The sequence below is a fragment of the Xiphias gladius genome, chromosome 24, assembly GCF_016859285.1.
Source record: "Xiphias gladius isolate SHS-SW01 ecotype Sanya breed wild chromosome 24, ASM1685928v1, whole genome shotgun sequence".
NCBI lineage: Eukaryota > Metazoa > Chordata > Actinopteri > Istiophoriformes > Xiphiidae > Xiphias > Xiphias gladius.
The window spans coordinates 2,060,708-2,086,929 of NC_053423.1; the positions used below are offsets into that span (position 1 = coordinate 2,060,708).

A 26,222-nucleotide genomic window follows, 5' to 3' on the forward strand; every position below is an offset into this window, starting at 1 on the left:
AAGAAGAGCATGAGAGTCAAGTTACTTGTTTGTAATCAATGCAGATCAATGAATTAGCCAACACTGTCATCAGTTACACTCTAATTAGAGTTGACGATGAGGTGGTTATACAAAACTTTTCATTCTTTTTAGTTGTAAAAAGAACAGTTTTTGTTTAAGAAATATATTTCAACAATGACATTTTACATTTTACAGTGTGTAAATACACACCGTGCCTCTCACTTGATGTTTCTTGGGCTCTGGTGACATCTCCTGTGGGATGAATTTGATTGGTCCTTTGATCTGCCTCCTAGACCTCTTGGTGCCATCAGGTAGCGTCTCCATGGCGATATCGGCCTCATCGCTGCTGGCCTGGTCACACTCGGAGCATTGCCTGAGGAGAAGGAAGACAGCTCCAGTCACCAAACTGTACTGATTTTATTATCACAGGCCTAAATCCTTAATTCGAAAAAAAACCCCAAAAAAGCAAGAAACAAAACAAAGAAACAGACTTGTAGAGCTTGTGATCAAGAGAGCTGACTGAAAAAAAGAAACTCAATATCCCAATATATTACACTTCTTCCTGATAAAGAATCTAAAGTTCTAATGTTCTTAAGTGGCAGCCAATATTTAAAACTTTTCTTTGATAGTGTTTGCCCTTAAAAGGGCAAAGAGTAACGTGTGACATTTATTGGTGATATTTTTGAACTTTGGACAAGCCAGGTAAGCTTTGTTCCTCTGCGTCTAATCTTTGTACTAAGCTCGGCCAAAAACATCTTGACTCCAGCTCTGTTCATGAAAGTGGTATCAATTCTCATATCACTTACAGAAAGAAAACAAATATGCCTATTTCCCAAAATGTTTAACTATTATTTGAGTCAAGGAGTTTTGTTTTTTTATAATTTAAACTCTGTGTAAATTGATATGTCTAATAAAGAGGTATGGAAAGCAAAAATCAGACTCAATTCTTCCATCAGTCCTTATCAGGGATTATGTATCATAAACACATCAAGTGGATAATATACAGCAAGAGCAGAAATTAAAAGAATACTTTTGAAATGTAATGTAATTTAAAACAACAGCCCTGTAATAACTACAATCTTTGTGAAGCGAATGATGTCAATATTTGTTGACGCCAGAGAGATGATGCTAATTTTAGCCCTGCTATCCACATGGTTGTAGGAATGACAATGTCAGCCCACTACTTAGGGTCCAGACTGAAACATCTTGACAATACTGAATCAATTGCCATGAAATTTGATACACACATTCATGCCCTCTACAGGATGAATTGCGATAACTCTGATTTTCAGCATGGAAATCCACTGACTTTTCCCATCACCACCATCATCAGATCACAGTTTTAATATGTTCAATACTTTGGTGACCAAATACAGTGCATTCATAAAGTATTCAGACCCCTTCACTTTTTTCACATTTTGTTATGTTGCAGCCTTATGCTAAAAATGCTAAAGTCATTTTTTTCTCATCAATCTCCACTCAATAGCCCCTATGACAAAGTGAAAACAAAATTTTAGAAATTTTTAGAAATGTTTGCAAATTTATTAGAAAGGGAAAAACTGAAAAAAAATCACATTGGCATAAGCACTCAGACTATTTACTCATTACTTAGTTGAAGCACCTTTGGCAGCGATTATACCATCAACTCTTCTTGGGTATCCCTGACAAGCTTTGCACACCTTTTCTGCTATTCTTCTCAGCAGATCCTCTGGTTGGGGACCGTCAGTGGACAGCCATTTTCAGGTCTCTTTAGAGATGTTCAATTGTTTCTAGTCATGGCTCCTGCTGTACCACTCAAGGGCATTCACAGAATTGTCAATAAGCCACTCTTGTGTTGTCTTGGCTGTGTGCTCAGGGTCTTTGCCCTGTCGGAAGGTGAACCTTTGGCCCAGTCTGAGGTCCTGAGCACTCTGGACCAGGTTTTCATTAAGGATATCTTTCTACTTTGTTGCATTCTGCTTTCCCTTAGAATTGAGGCCAAACAGGTCTATCTTGGTTTCATCAGACCTGAAAATCTTGTTTCTCACAGTCTGAGAGTGCTTTTTAGCAAACTCCAAGCAGGCTTTCATGTGTCTTTTGCTGAGGACAGGTGTCCATCTGGCTACTCTGCCATAAAGCCCAGATAGCTGGAGTGCTGTTTCTTGGTCACCTTTCTTACCAAGGCCCTTCTCCCCCAGTTGCTCAGATTGGCAGTGTGGCCAGTTGTACGAGCCCCTGGTTGTTCAAAATATCTTCCATTGAAGAATTAGAGAGGTCAATTTGCTCCTGGGAACCTTCAATGCAGCAGAAGTTTTTTTGTAGCCTTCACCAGATCTGTGCCTTGACACACTCCTGTCTCTGAGCTTTGCAGGTAGTTCTTTTGAACTCATGGCTTGGTTTTTGCTCTGATATGCATTGCCAGCTGTGAGACCTTATATAGACAGGTGTGTGCCTTTCTAAATCAAGTCCAATCAATTTAAGTTACCACAGCTTGACTCCAGTCAAGGTTTAGAAACATCTGAAAGATGATCAAAAGAAATGGGGGGCACCTGAGCTAAATTTCAAGTGTCATTTGAATAATTATGTCAATGTGATATTTTAGTTTTTCCCTTTTTATTAAATTTGCAAAAATTTCTAAAAAAATCTATTTTTGCTCTGTCATTTTTGGGGTATTGAGATTAGATTGTTGAGGTAGAAAATGAATTAAACAATTTTAGCATAAGTCTGCAACATAACAAAATGTAAAAAAAGGAAGGGTTTGAATAGTTTCTGAATGCACTGTACCTCCAAAACTAATGACATTCCCATCATATATCATATATATTAGGGGTGGCTGTGGCACAGAGACAAAAGCACACAGTCACATCCTAAGTAACTGGCTCCTAAGTATTTCTTGTGCACTTGTGTGTTGTTTCAGTCTAAGCCCATACACAAAAGAGCTCACACATGGCTCAGAGTTTCTGAGTTGAAAGTTGCCATTTGAGGTGGAAGAGGTAAAGAAGATAATAATGAGGCTCAAAAAAGGCTATAATGTATCAGAGATATCAGAGTTAGTTCGTTTGCCAAAATCAGCAGTTGGATACACTCTAAAAAAAGCAGGTGTGTACAGGAAAACTAGAAAATGACAAACGACCTTGTAAACCGAGGAGCACAAGCCTTGTGGATGAACAGAAAATCATTTGCATGGTGAAGAAACACCACTTTGTGAGTGTATAAGTTTAGAAGTCAAGTTTAGAAGTCAGGAATGCTCTCCATGTTTCCTTGTCAACAATCAAGAGAAGACTTCATGACCATAACTTCAGAATATTCACTACAAGATGCAAACCCCTGGTAAACCGAAAAAACTGAAAGGCCAGGTTGTAGGTCACAAAAAAAAGAGTTATGCAATAAGGTTTTTTGGACTGATGAAACAAAAATAAACTTCTATCAAATTATGCAAAGAGGGAAAAAAGAAGAAAAAAGAGAAAAAAAGAGGAAAAAAGTAGCAGCTGTCAACATCTTGACAACATCTGTCAAACAGGTCAGTGGTTCTGTTATGGCTTGGGCATGTCTCGCTGCTAATGGAACTGGGAACAATACTGATGATTTTACTGCTGACGGAAGTAACAGGATGAATGAATAGGTATACAGAGCATTCTATGTGCTCAGCTTCAGTCAAATGCATCAAAACTCAAAAGCTCTGGATGAAATGTCATCATTCAGCAGGACGATAATCCTAAACATACGCCCCAAGAAACCACAGAGCCTTTCAGGTTGAAGAAGTGGAATATCCCTGACTGGCCAAGCCAATCACCCAATCTCATTCCGACTGAGCAGCATTCCACTTGCTGAAGACCTGACTAAAGAAAGACCTCACAACAAGCAAGAACTGAAGGAGGCTGCAGTGAGGGAAGATACTAAATGTATGTTGATGTCTCTGGGTCAAGGACTTCAGGCATTCATTGACTGCAAAGGATTTTCCACAAAATATTAAATATAATAATATGATAATTATGATTACCAACTGCTTGTCCAACTGCTTCTGAACTCCTAATCTTTGGGGACTTTTTGCATAACAGGCTATATCTCTCACACAGTTCTTTCTAGTTCTTTCTATATTGATGTAAACCTACTTAAATTAAAGCCGAGACTTGGCACTTAAATGTAGTATCCATTATTTTATTTCAAATAAAAATAAAGATGTAGCTCAGAGCCTGAAGAACAAAAAAATGCGCAACTGTTTATTTACCCCTTTTTTTACTTTCATTTCTTTTTTCTAGTTTAATGTGTTGTTTTTTATTGCACTCCACTGTATTTTATGTTATCGATGTATCTATCATTTTGTTAAAGGAAGAAAAACACAGCCTACATACAGTGGCCCTGCCTCTACCTGCAATGTTCCCTTAATACACACTGTGCTGTCTTTACTGTCATGTTGAATCATGTTATGAAGGATTGCAGCATGTACAGTGGAGCATCTGCAACCCACCGACAGTCAAAACTTACATAGTACCACACTGATATGGCGGTGTTCCTTCTGAGGAATCTTAAACTGTTTAACCTTCACTAATGGCTACCCAGCACAGCCTGGTTTATGCCGTTGTTACCTCAAAGGTTACAGTGGTTTTTTGCCCGTATTATTCCAATCATACAGAGCTCAGAACACTGTACTGTACTTGGAACTTCTCAGCTAGTGACAATTTCCTCTACATTATTTTCAATGGATATATTTCAGGTCACTTAGTCTACAGATAGTGTTATTCCCAGTGTATTTCTTCATAAATCCTTGCACAATATAAATTCCCCATGCACATGCGTCTCAATCTCCTCCCATTCCCTTCGTTTTTTCATGTCTCTCACCAGTAGCTGTTCTTGGTCTTCTTGGGCATGCGTGTTAGTGGTGGCTCCAAGCAACCAAGGTGGTAGTAGAGCTTGCAGGTGTCACACAGCACTAGCAGATGTTGGTCCTGGTTCTTCTTACAGATGCCACAGCTGCAGGAACACAGGTGAAATTATGCATGAGAAAATGCTGATTAATGACATTACTAGTCATTATTTTGCAATTCTAGCAGGAAGTACAGAATGAAAAAATGTTTGTTATACAGTAGGGAGATGTATCATTTAGTTTTAAAAAAGTGAATCTGAAAAAAGTGAAAAGTAAGATGAACTTTCTTAGTTTTTGTTTTACCATATAAAAAGAGATTATATTAGATGTAACTTCACACACTCAACCCCATATGGTCTACACACAATGATGGATTTATGCAGTAAAGCACGCTGTTTCTGCCCCTGGCATTTGATGATATTTAACAACAAGCAAACAACACATTAAACAAATTTACCCTGGTTTCACTATCATTACTTTACCATTTAATCATCATCTGTAATCCTGACTTTGCCCTAGCATCTCTCAGTAGACTGTGTGCTCACCTATAGAGGATTGCAGGTAGGCTGGATGACTTCCCTGGGGGTCCTCCCTCCTTCTTGCTAGGTTTCCTCTCTTTTGGGGCTTTAAGAACAGCTGGAGTGTTTAATTTCTACCAAACGAAAAACAAAAACGTTTCATTAATATTTATCATGTAACAACAATGAACAGCAACTTGTCTTTCAAGAAAGAGTGGCACTGGTAGTGCTGATAGCATGGCCAGTGAGTTATTTCAAAGTTACTTAAAAGTTTCCATAGGAACTTTTTTCTTTTATAGAAAGGATTTCTAATGAGAACTGTCCATATTAGGGCCTGTAGCGTAACAAGGACACTGTTTCTGGAAAGAAAAGTTGTTTTTTTTTCTTAGCATATCAAAACAAATTCCATTCCCCTCCATTGTATTGTAGCCTAACAATCAGACTGAATTGCCATTTCAGCTCACTTTATTCATTCAGCCTGACAGTATGCTCATGTAAGTCCATTTCTTGTTGAGAGGTGGCTAACCAATCATTACCAAATCACGTATATACCCTGCCAACATCGTTTTCATTCCATAAGGAAGAATCTGTAGTGGTTATTAGGTGCAGTTCATATGTTTTTCAGGATGAACACATACTGTGGTTTCAGAAAGTATTCTGATACCTTCGCTTTTTGCACATTTTAATGTGTTGTAGATTTAATTTCAAATGGATAAAATTGCCACTTTTCAATCTACACTCAATGACCCATAAAAACGAAGCGAAAACATGTTTTTAAAATATTTTTGCAAATTTATTAAAAATCAAAAACTGAAATCTCTAATTTAAGAAAGTATTCAGACCAGTTTCTATGGTACTCTAAATTAAGGTCAGGTGCCTCCAGTTTGCTTTAATCACCCTTCAGACGTGTCTACAACTTGATTGGATTCCATCAGGTCACACTTGCTCTTGAGCAGCGTTTCTTCAAGAACGTCTTTGTATTTCACCAGATTCATCCTTCCCTCTATTCTCTCTGTCCCTGCCACTGAGAAGCATCCCCCATACCATGATGTTGCCTTCACCATGCTTCTCTGTAGGGGTGGTATTGGGCAGGTGATGAGCAGTTACCTGGTGTTCACCAGACATAGTATTTGGAGTTCTGCCCAAAGAGTTAAATTTTTGTCTCATCAGAAAAGAATATCTTTTGCCTCATGCTCTCAGGGTGTTTTAAATGCCATTTGGCAAACTCAAAGCGGGCAGTCATATATCTTCTACTTGTGTGGCTTCTGTCTCGCCACTCTACCATAAAAGCCTGACTGATGGAGTGTTGCTGAGATGGATTTCCTTACGACATGATCTCCCATCTCTGAGGGCTTCAGAGAATGTCTGACGCTCTATTACAGTCACCATTGGGTCCTTGGTCACCTCCACGACCAAAGCAGATCTTACCCGTTTACTCAATTTGGCCGGACAACCACCTCAAAAAGAGGCCTAGTGGTTCCAAACTTTTTCCATATTACAATTATTGAGGCCACTCAACGCTTTAGAAATGGGTTTATATCCTTGCCCTGATCTATGCCTCACCACAATTTTATCACGGAGGTCTACAGATTGTTCCTTGGTTTTTGTCCTGGCATGCAATTTGACACCTAGCTGTGTGTCTTTCTAAACTATGTCTAATCAGTTCAATTTGTGACAAGTGGACTGCAATGAAAATCTTGGATGCACCTGCAACCAGTTGGAGTAACACAGCAAAGGGTCTGAATACTTTTGTAAATGAGAGACTTCAGTTTTTGATTTTAAATAAGTTGGCAAAAAATTCTAAAAACATGTTTGTACTTCGTCATTACGGGTTACTGAGTGTAGTCTGAATAGCAAAAATTGCAATTTTTTCTATTATTCTACAACACAACAAAGTGTGCAAAAGTAAACTTGTACAGTTGCCTCTATCTCACACGTTTGTCAATGTTTTTGTGTGGCTAGCTATGTAGGGACACTGAAAGAAAATATTGTTTGCAACTATTATTTATATTACGTATTTACCAACTATTGGCTGCTACTTATAAATACATAAATAAGTTAATTGCAAAATAAATTTAAAAAAAATATACAGGAGGATGTTTTCTTGATTCTTCATTTCATTGATTCAGATGTCTGGAACCAAGCTACTTGCACTGGGGTAAAGGCGTAAAGCTCAAATGTTTGCCTCAAATTTACGCAGAAACTGATTTGGATGGATAACTCGGAAGACACAATTCAGAAACAACTGCCATTGTTTTTCCATTTTTGAAAGTAAAAAGCAAGAATCAATGACTGCTCAGCAAGTGGTTTGCTCATCCAACCAGGTTTAGGAAGAGTTCATGCTGCTGAACAAACAAACTTCATCTAGTCTTACTACAACGATTACACCCCAGGAAGAAAAGTGAAATTGTAGGCTAGTGTTGCTAAGGTCAGAGGTAGGGTTACTGACTATAAAGATGCAAAAAGAGTTGAGTGACACTAATTGAACACCTGAGAGTTTGGACTGTCCAAATAAAGTGTTAGCAAAAGCAGAGCTGCAAAGTTCAATTACAGCAGAATTGTGAGGAGTGTTGAGGAGGGAACCTGTTGTATGTAGCAGATGAAATGCAGTAGCAGATAGTCAGTTTATTCTCTCTGCATCTCAGGTGCATTGCTGCCACGCGGGTTAATTAGAAAACTTATCTCATAGGGACCAAGTCTGTCACCAAACAGACAAAGTTTTCCTTGAGGAAGCTCTAATCTGAGCATGCTCGCTCTGCCTGTAGCACAGAGAGAGCGTCCCTGCAGGGAGGCCTGATAGATGGCGGGGGCAGGTTGACCAAAGCACAAGGGGCTGCTGAGGTTATCTCCCCAACCTGGACCGCAGTCTGCCTGCATCCAACCACGAGAAAGTGTCTCCACTGCAGATATGGAGTAGTTTCAACATTGTTGCTTAATCAGACAGATGAAGAAGTTAAAGGTATATTTTTTATAAAGTGAGGAGATGCAGTCAGGTACACAGACAAGCTTTAAGCTGGCTTCCTGCCACACTGCTGTGTCCTATGGGAAAATGCATCGAAACAAGGACACTTTCTGTGACTGAGAGCATCTTTGCTATATACAATATAGTAAAATTTGGACTATCAAGCCATGGGAACAAAATATCACTTGGAAATACTACTGACCAAAGAAGAAGGCTCTATCATAACTTTCTCTGCCAAGTGTAAGTTGTATGCTTCTGCTGTAAGACTAAACCACTGATGCTGACATCTTTGGGCCCTTAAGCCCCTTCTATGTGAAGCTCTTGGATCTAACATCAAATTCTGGGGTACAAAAATCTGTCCATTGCCTCCTGACGATACATGTGGCTGGCAGCAATAACGGCAGCCACTCTCAGACCAAGTCTATTCACAAACAATCAGCGATACAGTACTTGAGTGTGTCTCAACATATTTCTATTATCTTGGACTTGCCTTACTCTCAGGGGTGTTTTAACTCTGACTTGTCTTGGTACTTCAGTCTTTGGTCTAGACCAAGTCCAGTTTGATTTTTTTTTTCCCAGCATGGCTTAGCTGCTCTGTTGGCAGTCAATAACAAAAAATTATGTTTTCAACTCAATTTCTCAATCATAATGTTTTCATAATGATAGAAATGTAATCTCTTTTTCTTGTAATCATGTAACATTGTTTCAAAAGGTATATGTAAAATTAAAGACAAACCTATTAATTGGCATTTGGTCAGCTGCAGAAACAATTTAGAAAACAATGAAGGAAGCCTTCCTGTGTGTTGCTGTTTTGTTAAGTGCATATTTGCAACATTTTCAGTCTCCAGTAAACATTAGCCTCCTCTTTGCAACAGAAACAACAACTAACAGCTCAAAGGGCCCAAAATTGTCAACTCTTTTGATCAACGATTCATTGTTTAAGGCATTTATTGAAGAAAAAATGCAGAGCATGTGGTATTTTCAGCTTCTCAAAATCTTAAAATTACTAAAACGTTTTCTATAATTATACATTAAATGGAATACTTGGGTTTTGGACCGTTTGTCAGACACAACTAAAAACTTCTGAATGTCACATTATGAAAGGTATTATTTACTGTTTTCTGATGTTCTTCTTAGATATACCAGTTATTTGTAAAAATAACTTACAAATTAAACGATACCGGAACTACAACCCTATTTAAGTTTTTTTCCAAAACATTCAATGCTGTAGTATCTTGTGTTCTGCTGGTTGGGAGCAGTTAGTGTAGGTTATTTTAATGTTCCACCATTTTTCTGATTCATTATTATGTGATCTTTGATTCAAATTAAATAATATTGTATTGCTGTTACTAAATGTCTCTGCTTCATTTGGAAATTGGTTTCTATTCCTTTCAGTTTCACTAAATTTCTTTCATTTTCACTAAATTTCTTTCATTTTATTCAATTCATCCTTTTTTTTTTAAAGTGTATTGCAGAAAGCAAACTACTAGAAACGTGAACACTCCTGACTTAGGCACTATATGATTTATTGAGATTAGTTTTAGGGCAGATACTGATACAGACATACAGACTCCATGGCTTTATGTAGGAAGGCATCACAGCCCGCCCAACCACACAAACCACACTGTCTAAGCCTTAGTCAGTGTTGGTCTTGACCTGTTGGTCGCCCTTGGTACCCTCAGTATGTCTTCAGTTCTGAGTTGCATCAGATTGTATAACCCTGGTATATCTGCTTGCAGTTCTATTGAGTAATTATTTTTCTATTGATCGATACTAAAGTGGATTGCATTAACACTTATGCCTGTTATATTATATGTCGCCTGGTAGCTGTTTGAGCCTCAAGGTATTTTAAAGAGGCTGTCTTCTGTTTTTTTTTTTTTTTTTTTTGAAGTGATGTGAAGTTGCCAGGACTGCTAAAGGTCTAGGAGCATCATGAACAAAAACACTGACAGTGTAATGGAAGAGAGATGATAGTCCCAGTTGGGGACATCAATAATTTCCACAAATGCACAGGCAGGATGACAAATAGAAGATGAAAAAGTGGCGATAGATGGCACAAAAGCATCCAGTGCTGTGACTGATGTTGCTACTTAAACCGTGCGTGTTCATAATTAGGTGATTTATGGCGGTCATTGCAGATTCACTGCTAGTCTCCTTCTCGTTCCTGTCCATTTTGCTTGCAGACATATTAACATTTTTTGACAAATTATCTACATAGCTGTTACTTACAACAGTTATACTTTTAATATCGCTTTTTATGGTAAATGGACTGCATTATAGCACTTTTCTAGTCTTATTGACCACTCAAAGCACTTTACACAACTGCCACATTCACCCTTTCACACGCACATTCATACTGTGCTTTTTCTGTATAAACAGTGCTCTTCTGTACACACTGATGATACATTGGAGGCAATTTGGGGTTCAGTATCTTGCCCAAGGACACCTTTTTACATCCGGACATGAGGAGCTGGGGATCGAACCACCGACCTTGTGGTTAGTGGACGACCTCCTGAGTCAATGCCGTTACATATGTGTGTATGTGATTTAGCCTGTACTTGCAGGTGCAACCTTAAAGGACTCACTACACTGTTCCAGGTAGTGGATATATGTTATATAAATTTTCTTTAATAATTTTACATAAAAGATCAGAGTTAGCTGCATTCTCTAATCTTTGAGGTGAAAACGCAGGAGATTATTTTATGACAACAAAATTTTGACTAAGAATATTATGGACAATGAAATACATAAACACCTGTAAATAAATAATATAATAAATATAATATCCATGGCTACAGAAAAGATTCTATTCTGATTAGTCAGACAACTACATGGCTCTGACATAGTATTCTCATCATCATTTCTACTCCTTGAGTAGAAAAGTTCATTCTTGACCTTGGAAACAATAGTTTTGCAAAAAAAAAGTCAACTTAAGGTCAACGTACTACCATTTTCTACAGCTTTCAACGGAATCTCATGGTCATGGATAAAGCCCTATTGCTGACATATGAGTTGGTCATGTGATGACAACTTAGAAAACTTCTGCCACTTAGGAAGAATGTGAGATGCTGTTGAAAGCTCTGGGAAAAGCTAGTAAGTAGACCCCGAGATAAATATGTTCAAACTATGTTCATCTCATACTTTTAATGATAATTTTGCCAATATTTATTACAATTATTGGATCAAAAAACACTTATGTATTTTTAACATCAGATTATCCCTCATATAAATACTACTACAAGTAACATTCAAGATGAGCATATCATCCAGCATTGACAAGATTTACCAACTTTTCACACCATTTTAGTGACTTCTCTTCACAGAAGCACCTAGTAACAAATCTAGCGACTTTTTAGACAAACCCTCACTACTTTCCATAGGAGAGAGTCGCAGTATTGACCCGCGAACGTGAGGTGAGGCTTCCCCTCTGCAGGAACACCTCTCTACACATTACATTCAACTGAACGCGCTGCAGCTGAGACAGATGTGAATGAGCTTCTAGCTTTCTCTCAGACTGACCATTTTACAATTAAATATAGATAAAATCACAGCACGGCCACTGTCTTTAACTTATGTGTATGGTGATTTTGTCAGAAAACATTTCGCTTATAAAATCAGGATTTTAGCAGTGCAGAGCAGCAGCTTAGGAATGGCTTGGAAATGACTGCTGGTTAATGTGTAGTTTTAATGGGCTGCATTTCAGTTACTATTTCATACTTGTTTCGTTGACTGACAACAGAAACAGAAAAACTTGTAAATGCGAGCCTTTTCTAAGTAAATGTAAATTCTCACAATGACTTTGTGTGTAAATTCAAGTTTGAGTCTGTTATCTCAACCAAAAAAAAAAACACAAGAAATGTCAGTCTAGTTCTGTAGATTGCAGTTCACATTCATTAAATAACCCATAAACCATAGTGGCACATCTTAGCAATTGGTTGCCATAGGAACAAGAAGAAGGAGACAGCTTTTACCCTCACAGTCAGGTCTAACCTCATGGAAAATGACAGGTCAATCAGTTAGTGCAAAATAAAAGGATTTTTATAAACAGTAGGGGTGTCTTGCACTGAGTCCCGACGGGTAACCCACAAAAATTATTATCACGGTTGCTACTTGCAATCTCCATCACAAATCATTGCTACGCTAAAAAAGGAAATCTGTAAATAAGAGTGTTCTGCAAACAACTAATCTGTACATGTAGAGCAGAGTGGTTGGAGATGACAGGAGAAGAGGAGATGGTATATGAAGAGGCAGAGATTGTGGTTGTACCTGGCCCAGGATGCCCCCCAGCAGAGTCCACATGGCCTGGCCTTCACTCCGCAGCTCTCCATTCACATTCAGCAGCTCCTCCAGAGACTCACAGAGCTGTGTGGGAGAGAAGAGACAACATCAGGCTAGGACACCATATTTTCAACCCATGTTAGCTTGCACACACACAATCAATCAGATATTCCAAAGCGTACATGTTATATAAAGTACATTCCTACTCAACATCATTTTACACTGCAAAAGCTCTATCCTTAACTTCTATTTTGTGTGCAAAGGTTTCCCTTATTTATTATTGTTTTAATATGCTGACATAAATTGGAAACAGACAGAAAGAATACTTTCTTCTTCTAACAGATAAAAAGTTGAATTCATTAGCTTACTTACTGCCTCTCTTTGCAGAGTGAGATGAGAAGATGGATATCCATCTAATTTCTGTGTGTTAAGTACCTAGCCTGGTCTGGACCTGGTTAGCCTAGCTTAGCATATAGACTCGAAGCAGAGGAAACAGCTAGCCTGGTTCTGTTCAAAGTTTTTAACATAATTATTGCAAATGTCAGTGTGATTTAAAATCTGGTTTTCTTACTTCCGGAGAGGAACCTGGAACCTGGTTTCACTTTGCCTCTCTATAGCTCAATTAAGTTTTCTAGAGTTGCTAACCATCCAGACAGTGGAGAAACAAAAATAGGGTCCCTTCTGGTTTTGTGTAAGATTGATAAAAAGCTACTCCATGGCTTTGATTTATTTGGCAGTAGTGCAAAGGATCACAGTTTGAGTATAAACATGTGACTATAATACAAGCGTGATAAATGTTATAATGTGCACAGTTATAATATACCAGGTGAACCTTTGTACCAATTTTGCAGACAGTGTAACTGTTTAATGTTAACACTACATATGATGTGCAGTAGTTGAGCCTTTTTGTCACAAGTAAACCTTGTACTGGGCTCCATATATCATTATATATCAATCATAGCTAGACATACAGTGACATTCCATCCCTGGCTTTTTTTCCAAGGCCAAAGCCATGTAAGAGCAACTCAAGCAGTGCAATTAACAACACACACTCCATTAATAACTCTTAACACGGATGGCAGAAGACTGAATGCAACATTAACTCTTCTGACTTTTACTCTGCCGTTGTATTCCCTTACTCATCTTGAGAGATGGAGCGGCAGCCTCTTCACAGAGGTCACGTTTGAGGAGAGATGAGAGAGACTGGCACGGGATTCAGTTTTTATCATGTAGCATAGGAAGGCCAAATCTAATGTGGCGAAATTGTTTCCAAGCTAAGCTGTACATTGTCCATACAAATTGACATAACAAACACCTGATACCATTTAATAATGAATAATGAAAGAATGAATGACCCCCTACTTAAAAGACAAAATTATAATATCACTAAATACTACTTGAAATTCACAAATTGATTTTGTTTTGTTTGAAAAATAGATTTTCACACTAAAATATTTTGCCTTAATCTTACACTTTCTACTAAACTCATATAGCCACATTGCTGATGCTGACACTGTTACACCGCAGAAAGGTACTTTAGCTAGCTAGCTCGTTCAAGACCAACAACACTATACATAATACCACTGCAAGAGAATCAGATATTTAAAGTAACTGCTGTTTCTGTGTCTCGGCCGTTTCGGTCCCGACAAGTCTCATTCTCAATAGACTGATATGCAATATGAACCTATGAATTTTAAATTTATGATTTTTACCTAACAATAAGAGTCTACAGCTTTTTTTAGTGTCACTGTGAAGCTGCACTTAGACACAGTGATGCTTTGAGCTAAATGTTAACACCAGCATGCTAACATGTTCACTGTGATAATGTAAACGTTGACTGTGACGTTTAGCAGGTAATGATTACCACAGTCCCAACTTTAGTTTATCGTGTAAGTGAGCTAACATTTGCTAAGTAGCACTAAACACGAAGTACGGCTGAGGTTGATGGAAATTTAATTGGCTTTGCAGGTACTTTATCATAAACCAAAGTATTGGACAAAGTAAAATTTTGACCTGATTGGGGCGCTAGATGAAAGTTAAAATCCTAATAAGCCGTCAGGGAAACTCACTCTGAACCAAAAACGTCAACCTTATGGTGGCCTTAGAGGAGAAGTCAGAGAATAGAGACATTAATGCTCTCCTCAGGAGGAATCCTAAAAAGTATGTAATCCTCTGACCTTTCCTCTTGCATTACCAAGAAAAGACAAGCTTTTCACTGATTCTGTGAAACATCTACCAGATGGAATGACACAAAATTTGGTTCAGACATTCATGATCCCCTCAGAATGAACTGTAACAGCTCTGGTGATCCTCTGCCTTTTCATCTAGCACCATCATCAGGTCAAAGTTTCAACTTGTTCAGTACTTTGGTTTATGACTAAACACCTGCAAAACTAATGACATTCCCTTCAGCTTCAGCTGAACTTTGTGTTTAGTACTAATCAGCATGCTAACATGCTAACACAAGATGGTGAATATGGTAAACATTATACCTGCTCAACATCAGTTGTCAGCTTTGCCACTGTGAGCAGGTAGGCATACTGATTTTTTGTTATTTAGCTCAGAGCACTCTTGAGCCTAAGTACAGCCTTGCAGAGCTGCTAGCATAGCTGTATATAGAATTCAATTTTCTCCAGAATTATTTTTGAGTAGTTTATTGCTTTGATTAGATTTTAAATAAATACCATTAAATCCCCCTTTCAAAAATAAATAACTGGAATATACGCCCGAACCATAATTAATCAATAAACCACTTTTGTTTAGCTTAATTACTGAATGACATTAGTGGCTATAGCCTACTTCTACAATTCACAAATGACACAGCTATACCAGGTGTTTTCCTCTCAGGTGATGCATTTTTTTTTATATAGTTGTATGTTTAATTATGTGTTTGATTTACTGTCTACAGTAATAACCTTACTTATTATAATATTAAAACAAAATTAATTTCAGACACTGCCCATTTAAATTTTCAAATAGGCAAGTACTTATTTATTATGTGTTAAAGCACTCGGCATGCAAATGTCATTAACCAGCCCATCCCCAGAAATAACCCAATTTTCTGCAGGTTTCTGCTGCTCACCTTGTTGTACTCTACGTGCAGTTTTTCTTGCTCGCTCTCCAGCTTGTCTTTTAAGTTCTTCTGTTCAGAGATGTTGTCCTGGATCTGGATCATTCGCATGTTCCGCTCTGAATATCAATGGGAAAAAAAATCAATAGCACGATCATAATCTATATACAGGAAAAAGCACATGAGAGAGTGTACTGATGGCAGATAGGCCCTCTGCTTCAGGCTAATGGAGTATGCTCTCAAGGTTATTACTATGACGTCCCCTGTAAATCTGGCACCATAATTTTTTGGGGAGAAAATACTTCACAGTAACATAACCACCCTGTACAACAGTTAATGCTATACAGTATAGAGATAAATGCTTTCAGCTTCCTGAAATTAAAAACATGATACCAGGCATCATTCCTGTGCTTTGGATCTAAAAAAATTGAGATAACAAGTTTCTAACTGTACGAAATTTTTTATATTGATGCTTTAGATGTGACTAAATGCGCTCTTTATTTCAGGCAAGGTGGGGAATCTTTGTTATATAACACTGCAGGAAACCCAGTAATGTGTTTTTGTGTTTTTTATTTGCACTTATACCCTGGAACTGCACTCCAGTAAAATTGTTGGACTCGTGATGGGCAGTTAGTGTTTTAATACACTTATAGTTTGGTTAATTTGATCTGGATCAAAGAAAAAAAATGACAGATTGTGGCATCTTAGTGCTGGGCCGGTTTGTGTTCATAATGACGTTTTATAAGTTAACCAAAATGATGAAGTCATACAAACTGGCAGGTAACTCACTGATTGGACTGTTCTGCATGCATCATCCTAGGGACCCATGTGGGGAAATCATAATCCAGTGACTGACAGCAGGTCATGCTGAAATTTAATGCTTCTTATTTGTATATTTATGTTCTCTGGTCGTACAAAGAACTCTTGAAATAACTGATTGTGAGCATTATTAGTGTCATTAAGCTACAAACTGATCTCATATTAAGAATCATGACTATCATGTAGAGACAGGATGAAAAAGAGGAGCTTGTACAGCAATTTTCGCAGGGTATTACTGTTGGATTGCTATGTCTTTTTAATGGACTTAATGAACTGTCAAAGTACACAGAGAATACCAAGAAAAATAGACTTTTGTCTTATTGATCAGGGTAAAATCCCACACTCACATTCTGGACACATATGTGTTACCATGGTTACCAAATGATGTACTTTGTTCAAAATTAAAAATAGAAAGATAAGAGTAAAAAAAAAAAAAAACAACACAACTGCAGTGATGGAGTTGTGTGAATATGAGTTTCCCCACCCAGGTAGTAATTGACAAAGTCTGCTGTTAGGGCAGGCTGCTTGTGTTTCCTGCGTCCGTCCATACTGGTGTTGGCGTCGGATGTGTCCACAGGGAAAATGTCAGTGCTGATGCCCATCAGCTCCGCCTTCCTCATCAGCTTCCTGATGGCTGAGGCACTAGAAGTCAGAGGTCTCGGCAACTTTTCCCGGGGCACCCATGCCTGAGGCCGGGTGTTCCTGGACAACTCTGCTTTTGCCCTGTACTGCTGCAGGCGAGTTGTGATTCGGGCCTGCAGGTGAGACACACACATGTTCATAGACTTACTCGCACATTTTAATGTTAATAAACAATCAGCAAGTTGCCACAAATCTGGAAGCATACTATTGTCTAAAACAGTGTTTCTTACAGTATTGGTCCTGAACAAGAGGGGTCGTGATACAATATCCTGATATGTATATCTATAATATAGTACACTATACAGTATTTTGTGTTACTGGAACATTTTGCATGCCTGTCAATCTCAATTGTAACTGACATTTCCTCAAGATTCCACTGGCACCGGGCTGTGGTGAGTGACGTTAGTGTACTGTCACTCACATTTTATAGACTTGAAGAGTCACAATCAGGCTCTCCATAAAACAAGTGTCATCTTAAAGGCTGAAGTCATGCCAACACATAAAAAAGACAAATACCTTTCCTATGGTTTTGTTAGGAACAATGAGAATCAGTGCAGAGTGTGGAGAGTTGTTAAGTAATTAAGTCTAGACCAAGGACCACATTGTGTTACTCGTGACAATATGTAGTGATTTGAGTATTGCTAGTGTTTGAACATACCCACATACTGTACTTGTTAATGCATGGAAGTGTACAGTGTCACTGGTCGCAGTCTGCAGGACTACAAAGAGATGCCTGAGTGTGTGTGTGTGTGTGTGTGTGTGTGTGTGTGTGTGTGTGTGTGTGTGTGTGTGTGTGTGTGTGTGTGTCCAGTCCAACAACAAAAGTAACAAACATGTTCTCACTTGTGTGTAACGCTAGATGTAAGATGTTGTTCTCAAAGTTTTAAAAAAAAGTTAATAATGAGAACAGAGAATTTAAACATGCAGAGAAAAACGGGCATCCATTTTCCAAGTCTAGCTTACAAGTCTGTCTTGCTAAAGGTGTGTAGTTTTTGGTTGAGCTAAAGCAACTTCAGAAGATATTGCAGTCCACTTGTCGCAAATTGAACTGATTGGGCATAGTTCAATACCATAGTTCATATTCATGAGTTTGACTCCCCAGTACACAATAAATTTTAATTTTGGGTCTAAAAAAAGGGTAAGGATCTCTGGTCTAGAGATCATTGTATGCTGTAGCACTAAGATGTCCTGTAACTGGAATTAAGTGACCTAGCACAAAAACCACAAGTACACAAATGTGGACAGAGATGTCCAGATACTTTTGTATATACACGTTGTTTAATCTTACAGGGAATACTCAAATTATTCCACTGACATTAAGCATATGAGTCATTATTTTTGAGTCTGGACAAGGTCAGGTAAATTCACAGAAAAACAAACTGTTTCAACAGATCTCTTAAAAAGACATTTTTATGGATCAGTCTTATTACAGTTTAACAAAAAATTAAATTATTTCAGGTTGGAGGTGTAATTTGACTTGAGAAAAATATTTAGTAGTTTTGAGCAAGTAGTATTGATGGTTGAATATAACATTTCATATCCTTCTGCTTGTTTAAGTCTCGACATATTAAATCTACAGTTCAAAATACAACATTAGTAATCATGTGATGTTATGACAATAAAATGTTCAATAAAATGATTAATAACTTTAAGAAGCTTCCTGTCCCTTGACAATAGGACTGCCTCTAACCCCCAGAGCTCTGCAAAGCCTGTCATTTGCTGGGAAGCACCTGCTGGACAAAAAAAAAAAAAAAAAAGAAACTCTATAATAAAGTTTCTTACAATGGTCTAACAGAAGAAGAGGAAAGGAAAAGAGAAGAAACAACTAACAGAGGAAAAAAGACAGAGTCGAGACCTAAGGAAGCTCTACTCCTTACGACTGTATCCATCCTGACCTAGCTTACTCATTCATTACCCTTCAGTTTCATATTCCTGGATTCAGCGCAACACAAATTCATCAGGAGTTTATTTATATGGACCCAACTTTGAAACATAAGAGGACAACCCCCCAGGGTGCACAAAAACCTCCAGTCAACCTGCTTAAAGCCTGATGCTTCCATAACTGATAACTTTAATCGGCAATTCACTAATAAGCTGTTGTGCCATTGATTTGACTCGCCACTTCTCAGAGTAACAGTAATTTCATCTGCCTTTAAGTCTTGCATACCATTTCCAAAATACATCTGAACTCTGCTACTCCTTTATTCAAACACCATATCTTTGTATTTCTATTCCCCTTGTCCTTTTGTGTCTTTGTTTTGTGTTAGTTGGAGTTTTTGCTGTTTGTCACTGTAATATCAGTAATTAATGTCTGTGCAACTTAATATGAATTTGTTTGTGCTTTCTAGTGCTTGAACCTCAGTCACTTCACCTGAAAAGATCTGTATCATGCAAGCAACAACTAATATTATTATATTATATTATATTATATATAATATTATTAACATTTATAATTAAATTAATAACAATCATAATTACAATTGACCACCAAATTACTCTTTATGAGAGTTATGTACAGTAATATTTCACAATTCTTCTCAGAATCATAATACCATTTTAGCATCACAGTCTTTCATAAATCTAACCGGGATTTATAGTGAAACATCAAAAGTTGCAAGTAATAAACCCTAAACCTAATCCTAATCGCAAAACCAAGACGAGGCCTAATCTCCACTATTCCACTGAAGAGGTACCCAGTCGCAAAAATGCCCATTTTGGGCATATTGAGGTACAAATACACATTTGAAAAGTGGTTCTTAGTTTTGTCTGCTGCAGCTGACATGAATGAGTGAACCTTACCTGAGCTTCAGGTGTAAGCTGTTTCTCTCTCTCCTGCAGAGAGACCTTACAGTAAGACTGTAAGGCTAAATAATTCTTCCTTTTCCACTTCCTGTCAAAGCGGTCTGCATGCTGTTTGCAGTATGCAAAAAATGGATCTGCAATATCCTGAGGAAGCAAAAATGACATACATGAATGTAATAACAGTTATAATAATTAGTAAAAACAGGGACATCTCAGGATCTTTATAAGCTTTTACTGCATTGACCTTTAACAACCTAGTACTGTCCATTTCTCACTCCGTCACAGGAAGAAATACAACAAAAGCAGAAGCAGTTTTTGACTGCTTGCATCATTCTGCCAAGAGCTAACAGGCTAGAAGCTAATGCTGCAGCCTGCGATTTAGCTAGACAGGTCAGTGGTGTTGCCAGCTAAGGACTGAATTAGCACCTGAAAGACAAAATGAGCAGTATCACATTATCTTTTAAGTTTTTCAGAGCTACTGAGAATGATTCTGTGAGCTCTGTCCTGTTTGTATCTAATATCCATAAATCAATAGCATCACCAACGAGTAACTCACAATTAAATTTTGTTTAGTTAGTGACAAAAAATATCATTCTAGATTTGTTATCTGATGCGTAAAACTTACAATGACAACACTTTTGTCTGCTTGTGACAGAAATTTTGCTAAAAAGCAGAACAGCAAATTTTGGGTGGTACTTCAAGTACTTCACCTGGAACATTTTATGTGAGGACAACACAAATAAGGTGTGGGACAAACACAAGGCTGGTCTTTGGTTTTCTGTGTCTGTGTCATAAAATGTCAACTCGTTGAATATTGCTTCACTTCAGCTGGTCATTTAGACAATTGCCTAGCGGCATACCACCAAACATTGAATTTTTTTCACCGTGAGTTCCGTGATAATATGCCATTGTGTGTTCAATATCCAGGTTGCTCCCCTTACCTCCTCTGCTGCAGCCTCAGACAGAAGTCCCTCCCTCTGTGCACAGGTAACATGGAAGTAGGACCGACACATTCCTGCATCACAGCTGATGCACACACCAGTCCTGGCAAAACGGGTATCTTCACAGAAACTGCACTCCTACATGCAACAGAGTACAACAGGGAGACTTTAAGTTGTGGCTGCAACAAAGAGAAACTGAAAACTTGTGTCTCTTAGCCCATCATCACATGGGTTGCTTCGTTATACACACATATGCCATAGAGTTTTTCCCAATGGTGTGGTCACAGAAATCATGCCTCTATTCCAAAAAAATGTATTTTTTCATACAAGTCACTGAAGACAATGTGTAAGTATGAAAACATGTTGGATAAAATGCTAATACATTCTGTTCTCCCTGAGAGCTAGACTTTAAAGGTCTTTTTTATTGACATTCATAACGTCTAAAGAGACTTTCAGCACAGTGGTTAAGTGTTTAGCAGCAAAAAGTGCCAAAATATATCAAAAATATGGCTTGTGCAGCATTTTAAAGATGCCACTATTCAACTATGTCTCCGTCAACTGCTATCAATAATTTCACTTAAACTTATTCAACTGCTTTCACAACATACACTGAAACAGATTTTTCATCTTCAACTGGCAGTTAATGCAATTACTACTACTACTTTTAACTATTATAGTTCAACTGCTGTCAAAGATTGCATATCACTGACTATCTCCAGTGCATCAACTACAATTGATATTTCAAGGGGTTTTCATCTCTTATTTCATCTGGTAAAATTACAGTGCAGCTGTTTTCATAGCTAACACTTGAACTGACCACTCAACTGCTTTCATATCTTACTCTTCAGCTAACAGTTCAACTTTATCTCATACTTTAAACAAGAGCTTAGCTGCTTACAATAATTACACTTCAATGTTTTTAGCGCTTTCATTTGAGCTTGTTGCAGTGACTAAACTTTAAAATATTACTTGCTTTCACACACTACCAACTGACACCACAACTCCTTTTAATGCTTACACTTAACCTGACATTTCAAATCCTTTCAGTGCTTTAAATCCTCAAAGTAAGTTTTAACTGTAACTCTCATAAACCTCATAATAACATTGTAAAATATTATTATTATCAAATGTTTCAGTAGAAGTAAGCCTCCTAAATTTCCTTCAGAAAAATTTAGTATTTTCTAGTTCTACTGGAGAATAACTTAAGTAGGAATGATGACAAAACATGATCAATATAGTCTAACCAAGCATGTTATTAGGAAGAACTGCACACCTGCATGTTCATGCGATTATTCAATCAGCCAATTATGTGGCAGCAGTGCAATGCATAAAATAATGCAAATACAGGTCAAGAGCTTCAGTTAATGTTCACGTCAAACATCAGAAAGGGAGAAAGTGTGATCTCAGTGACTTTGACCGTGGCATGATTGTTGGTGCCAGACGGGCTAGTTTGAGTATTTCTAAAACTGCTGATCTCCTGGGATTTTCATGCAGAACAGTCTCTAGGGTATACTCAGAATGATGCCAAAAACTCAAAAAAATATCCAGTGAGCAGCAGTTGTGCAGATAGAAATGCTTTGTTGATGAGAGAGGTCAAATGAGAATGGCCAGAATGGTTGGAGCTGACATAAAGGCTACGGTACGATGAACTACTGTTTACAACTGTGATGAGCAGAAAAGTATCTCAGAATGCACAGCACATCAAACCTTGAGGTAGATGGGCTACAACAGCAGAAGACCATGTTGGGTTTCATTCCTGTCAGCCAAGAAAAGAAATCTAAGGTTGCAGTGGGCACTGGCTCATCAAAACAGACAGACAGTTGAAGACTGTAAAAATGTAGCCTGGTCTGATGAATCTGGATTTCTGCTGAGGCAGCAGATGGTAGGGTCAGACTTTGGCATTAAAAGCATGAATCCAAGGACACAACATGCGTTGTGTCAACAGTCCGGTGGTCTGGTAGTGTTGGTGGAATGATGTGGGAAATGTTGTCTTGGCACACTTTGGGACACTTAATAACAATCAGTTATGGTTTGAATGCCACAGTCTATATCAGTATTGCTACTGACCATGTGCGTCCCTTTGTGGTCACAGTTTAACATCTTCTAATGGCTACCTTCCAGCTTTATAATGCTCCTTGTCGTAAAGCAAAAATCATCTCAAACTGGTTTCATGACCATGACATTGAGTTCAGTGTACTTCAGTGGCCTCCCCAGTCACCAGATTTGAGTACACTACAACACCTTTGGGATGTGGTAGTACGGTAGATTGGCAGCATGAATGTGCAGCTGACAAATCTGTAGAAATAATGTGATGCAATCATGTCAATATGGACCAGAATCTCAGACAAATGTTTCCAACATCTTGTGGAATCCATGCAACTAAGAATTTCGGATGTTTTGAGAGCAAATCAGGCCCTACCCATTATTAGTATGGTTTTCCCAATAAAGTGCTCAGTGAATGTATATGGATATAAAATCCAGATACAGTCATCAGAAAGTACATCTAAAACTGGCTTCTGCAGGATGTTAAACATGTCAGTAGAACCTAACTAGAGCTATGCATCAGTTAACTGCATCAGTAGGTAAAAAGAGTACTTGCCTTGGCCCCGTATTTTGAATAATTCATTTCTGTGAGTGTCACTGGTCGTAGTTTATCAATGTCTCCAAATGCTACTCCAGGAACATAAAGTGCACAAACCACATGCACCCATCTGAAAACGAAGATGACAAGAAAATCAAATAAGCTAATAAACTGGTTTGTTTAAGAGAAACTGCACAAACTATACCACACTAGTGTGAAATCAGATCCTGAAAATGTTTCAAGATGAAAAGTAGTTTTTAAAAGTATTTTATTTATGTATTTCTTGTAATTGATTGTTTTCTTTAACCTTGTATCTTTTAAGTCATTTTAAAATTGTTACTCAACATCATTATAAATGAGGGCCAGCCCTCATTGATAGAGTTAGGTACATAAGTATTTGGACAGTGACACAATTTTCATAATTGTGCCTCTGTACACCACCACAATAGATTGGAAACAAAACCATCTAGATGTGACTGAAATATAGGACTTTCAACTTTAATTCAAGGGGTTTAACAAACGTATCGAATTATTGTTAAGGAGTTACAGCCATTTTTATATACAGTCCTTCATATTCTGAGGCTCGAGAGTAATTGGACAAACTAACAAAATTATAATCAGAAGGATTATTTTTAATACCTGGATGAAAACCCTTTGCAGCCAGTGACTGACTGAAGTCTGGAAAACATGGATATCACCAAATGCTAAGTTTCCTCCTTTGAGATGCTTTGCCAGGCCTTACTGCAGACCTTCAGTTGCTGCATGTTTTACTGCTACTTCTGTCAGTCACATCATCACATGGCTGCCATATTTCTGCCTCCACCATGTTTGACAGATGATGTGGTTGCTTTGGGTCATGAGCCTTTCCTTTCCTTCTCCATACTCTTCTCTTCCCATCATTCTGGTACAAGTTAATCTTGGTTTCATCTGTCCAAATATTCCTGTCCAGAACTGGGCAGGCTTTCTTAGATGTTTTCTGGCAAAATGTAATCTTTCTTTTTGTTCTTAAGTTTTACTTGTGGTTTGCACCTTGTGGTAAACCCTCTGTATTAACATTCATGAAGGTGTCTTGTAGACTTTGATATTGATAAGCCTACCCCCTGGAGAGTATAGTTGACCTGGCTAGAAGCTGTGAAGGTGTTTTTAGTCACCATAGTAAGAATTCTGTTGTTGTCTTCCATGGTCTTCCACGCCTTTTGGTCTGCTAAGCTCGCCAGGGCATTCCTTCTTTTTAAAAATGTACCAAATTGTTGATTTCACTCCTAAAGTTTCTGCTGTCTGATTGGTTTGTTTTGTTTTTTCAGCCTATTGATGCTTCCCTTCATTTGCATCAACACCTCTTTGGACTGCAGATTGAGAGTTCCCATGAACAGCTACCAAATACAAATTCAACACTTGGAATCAACTCCAGACATTTTGTATCTGCTTAAATTGTCCTGGGAACAGGCCACACCTGGCCATGAAACTGTTTATCAGTCATATGTCAAACTACTTTTGAGCCTCTGAAAATGGACCATGTATAAAAATGGCTCTAATTCTGCATAATATGTCTGTTAAACTCCTTGAATTAAACCTGAAAGACCTTACTTCAGTCACATTCTGATGGATTTATTTCAAATCCATTGTGGCTGTGTACAGAGGCAAAATTCCAAAAATTGTGTCACTATCCAAATACTTACGTACCTAACTTTATTTCAAGTTTAAATATAGACATATATGATGACTGTATCGAGTTCTGCATGCTGATTTCAAGGAACCTCTTTAAATTGATCAAAATCTATGGCTATGGTTACTTTTGCATTCAGTTTAGTGAATTACTGCAAACAAAAGAAACTTAATATCAAAAAATTGGCTGCAGTGACTTGCTCAGACACTTCGAAAAGAAATGGATTCATAGATTTATGTAGCCCCAGACTCTTGACTACAGTTTGCTGTGACACAATTTCAAATGCGGACTGTAGAGAAGAGAATCCGAAGTCCAATATAAAGATATCCATCTCTGGCAAGCAACCGCTTCACAGTTTAATTTGCTGTGTTTTTCATGCTCTAGTGAAGTAGTAAATTCGGGTGCAGCCTGGCTGAGGAGCACTATCAGCGATAACGTGGCTGAAGTCTCCATGCTTCACATAACACACTCTTTTTCTCTCACTCTTTTTCTTCCTCTATCTTTTCTATTCCCTCCATCCCCCACTCTCATTCCTTTGCAAGTTCTCTCCCTCTCAAACTTCCTTTTCTCTCCACCACTGAATGTATGTACAATTTAGATAGCCTTTGCCTGCCTGCAGCATTTTGACCAGCTAAGGTCATTAGGTGATATTTTTTTCTGAACACGTTCCACTTGCTTCCCTCATAAATGGCAACTGACCACCGGGTCAGTGTGCTATTGTATCCCACCTCCCAGCGTCCGTCTCTTTAAAGATGCCATCCTGGTTGGGGCAGAGCTCACAGCTGGGAGTCACTCCATTCTTACAGGCGTCACAGAACCAAGGCTCTGTCGAATTCTCCGAAGCTGAGCTCATGATCGAGTCGCTTTCGCCGTCCACGCCATAGCACCCTGGAAACACAGAAAGGGATTGCTGGTATGGTAATGTCAGTTACACTGTTCATTAAAGGTTACATCAGTTATCCTATTTTCTATGTCACTGCCTCTCATATAAAGCAGTTGCGAACATCACAATTTTCTCACTACCCTTTTGAGAGGCTGATTTTAAGGCACAGAACCATGAAAGCAGTGTACAAAATAAGGAGGGTCTCAGATCCCTTAAT

The 26,222-nt window shown here is 38.1% G+C and overlaps 1 protein-coding gene across 9 annotated transcripts in view; it reads right to left on the reverse strand.

Annotated features, from left to right (window-relative positions):
* phf14 (PHD finger protein 14) overlaps positions 1 to 26,222 on the reverse strand; it is a 105,790-nt gene that overhangs the window by 57,548 nt on the left and 22,020 nt on the right. For 7 of the 9 annotated variants that reach the window (XM_040121498.1, XM_040121500.1, XM_040121503.1 and 4 more), the window contains 10 exons: positions 25,851 to 26,010; positions 23,475 to 23,586; positions 20,876 to 21,013; positions 19,932 to 20,078; positions 16,975 to 17,245; positions 15,684 to 15,790; positions 12,590 to 12,685; positions 5,389 to 5,495; positions 4,819 to 4,950; positions 211 to 373 (listed from right to left, as the gene is read on the reverse strand). In XM_040121498.1, the coding sequence (XP_039977432.1) occupies positions 211 to 373; positions 4,819 to 4,950; positions 5,389 to 5,495; positions 12,590 to 12,685; positions 15,684 to 15,790; positions 16,975 to 17,245; positions 19,932 to 20,078; positions 20,876 to 21,013; positions 23,475 to 23,586; positions 25,851 to 26,010 (1,433 nt within the window). The remainder of the gene's footprint in view (positions 1 to 210; positions 374 to 4,818; positions 4,951 to 5,388; positions 5,496 to 12,589; positions 12,686 to 15,683; positions 15,791 to 16,974; positions 17,246 to 19,931; positions 20,079 to 20,875; positions 21,014 to 23,474; positions 23,587 to 25,850; positions 26,011 to 26,222) is intronic. The other 2 variants (XM_040121499.1, XM_040121506.1) reach the window with 1 other exon arrangement.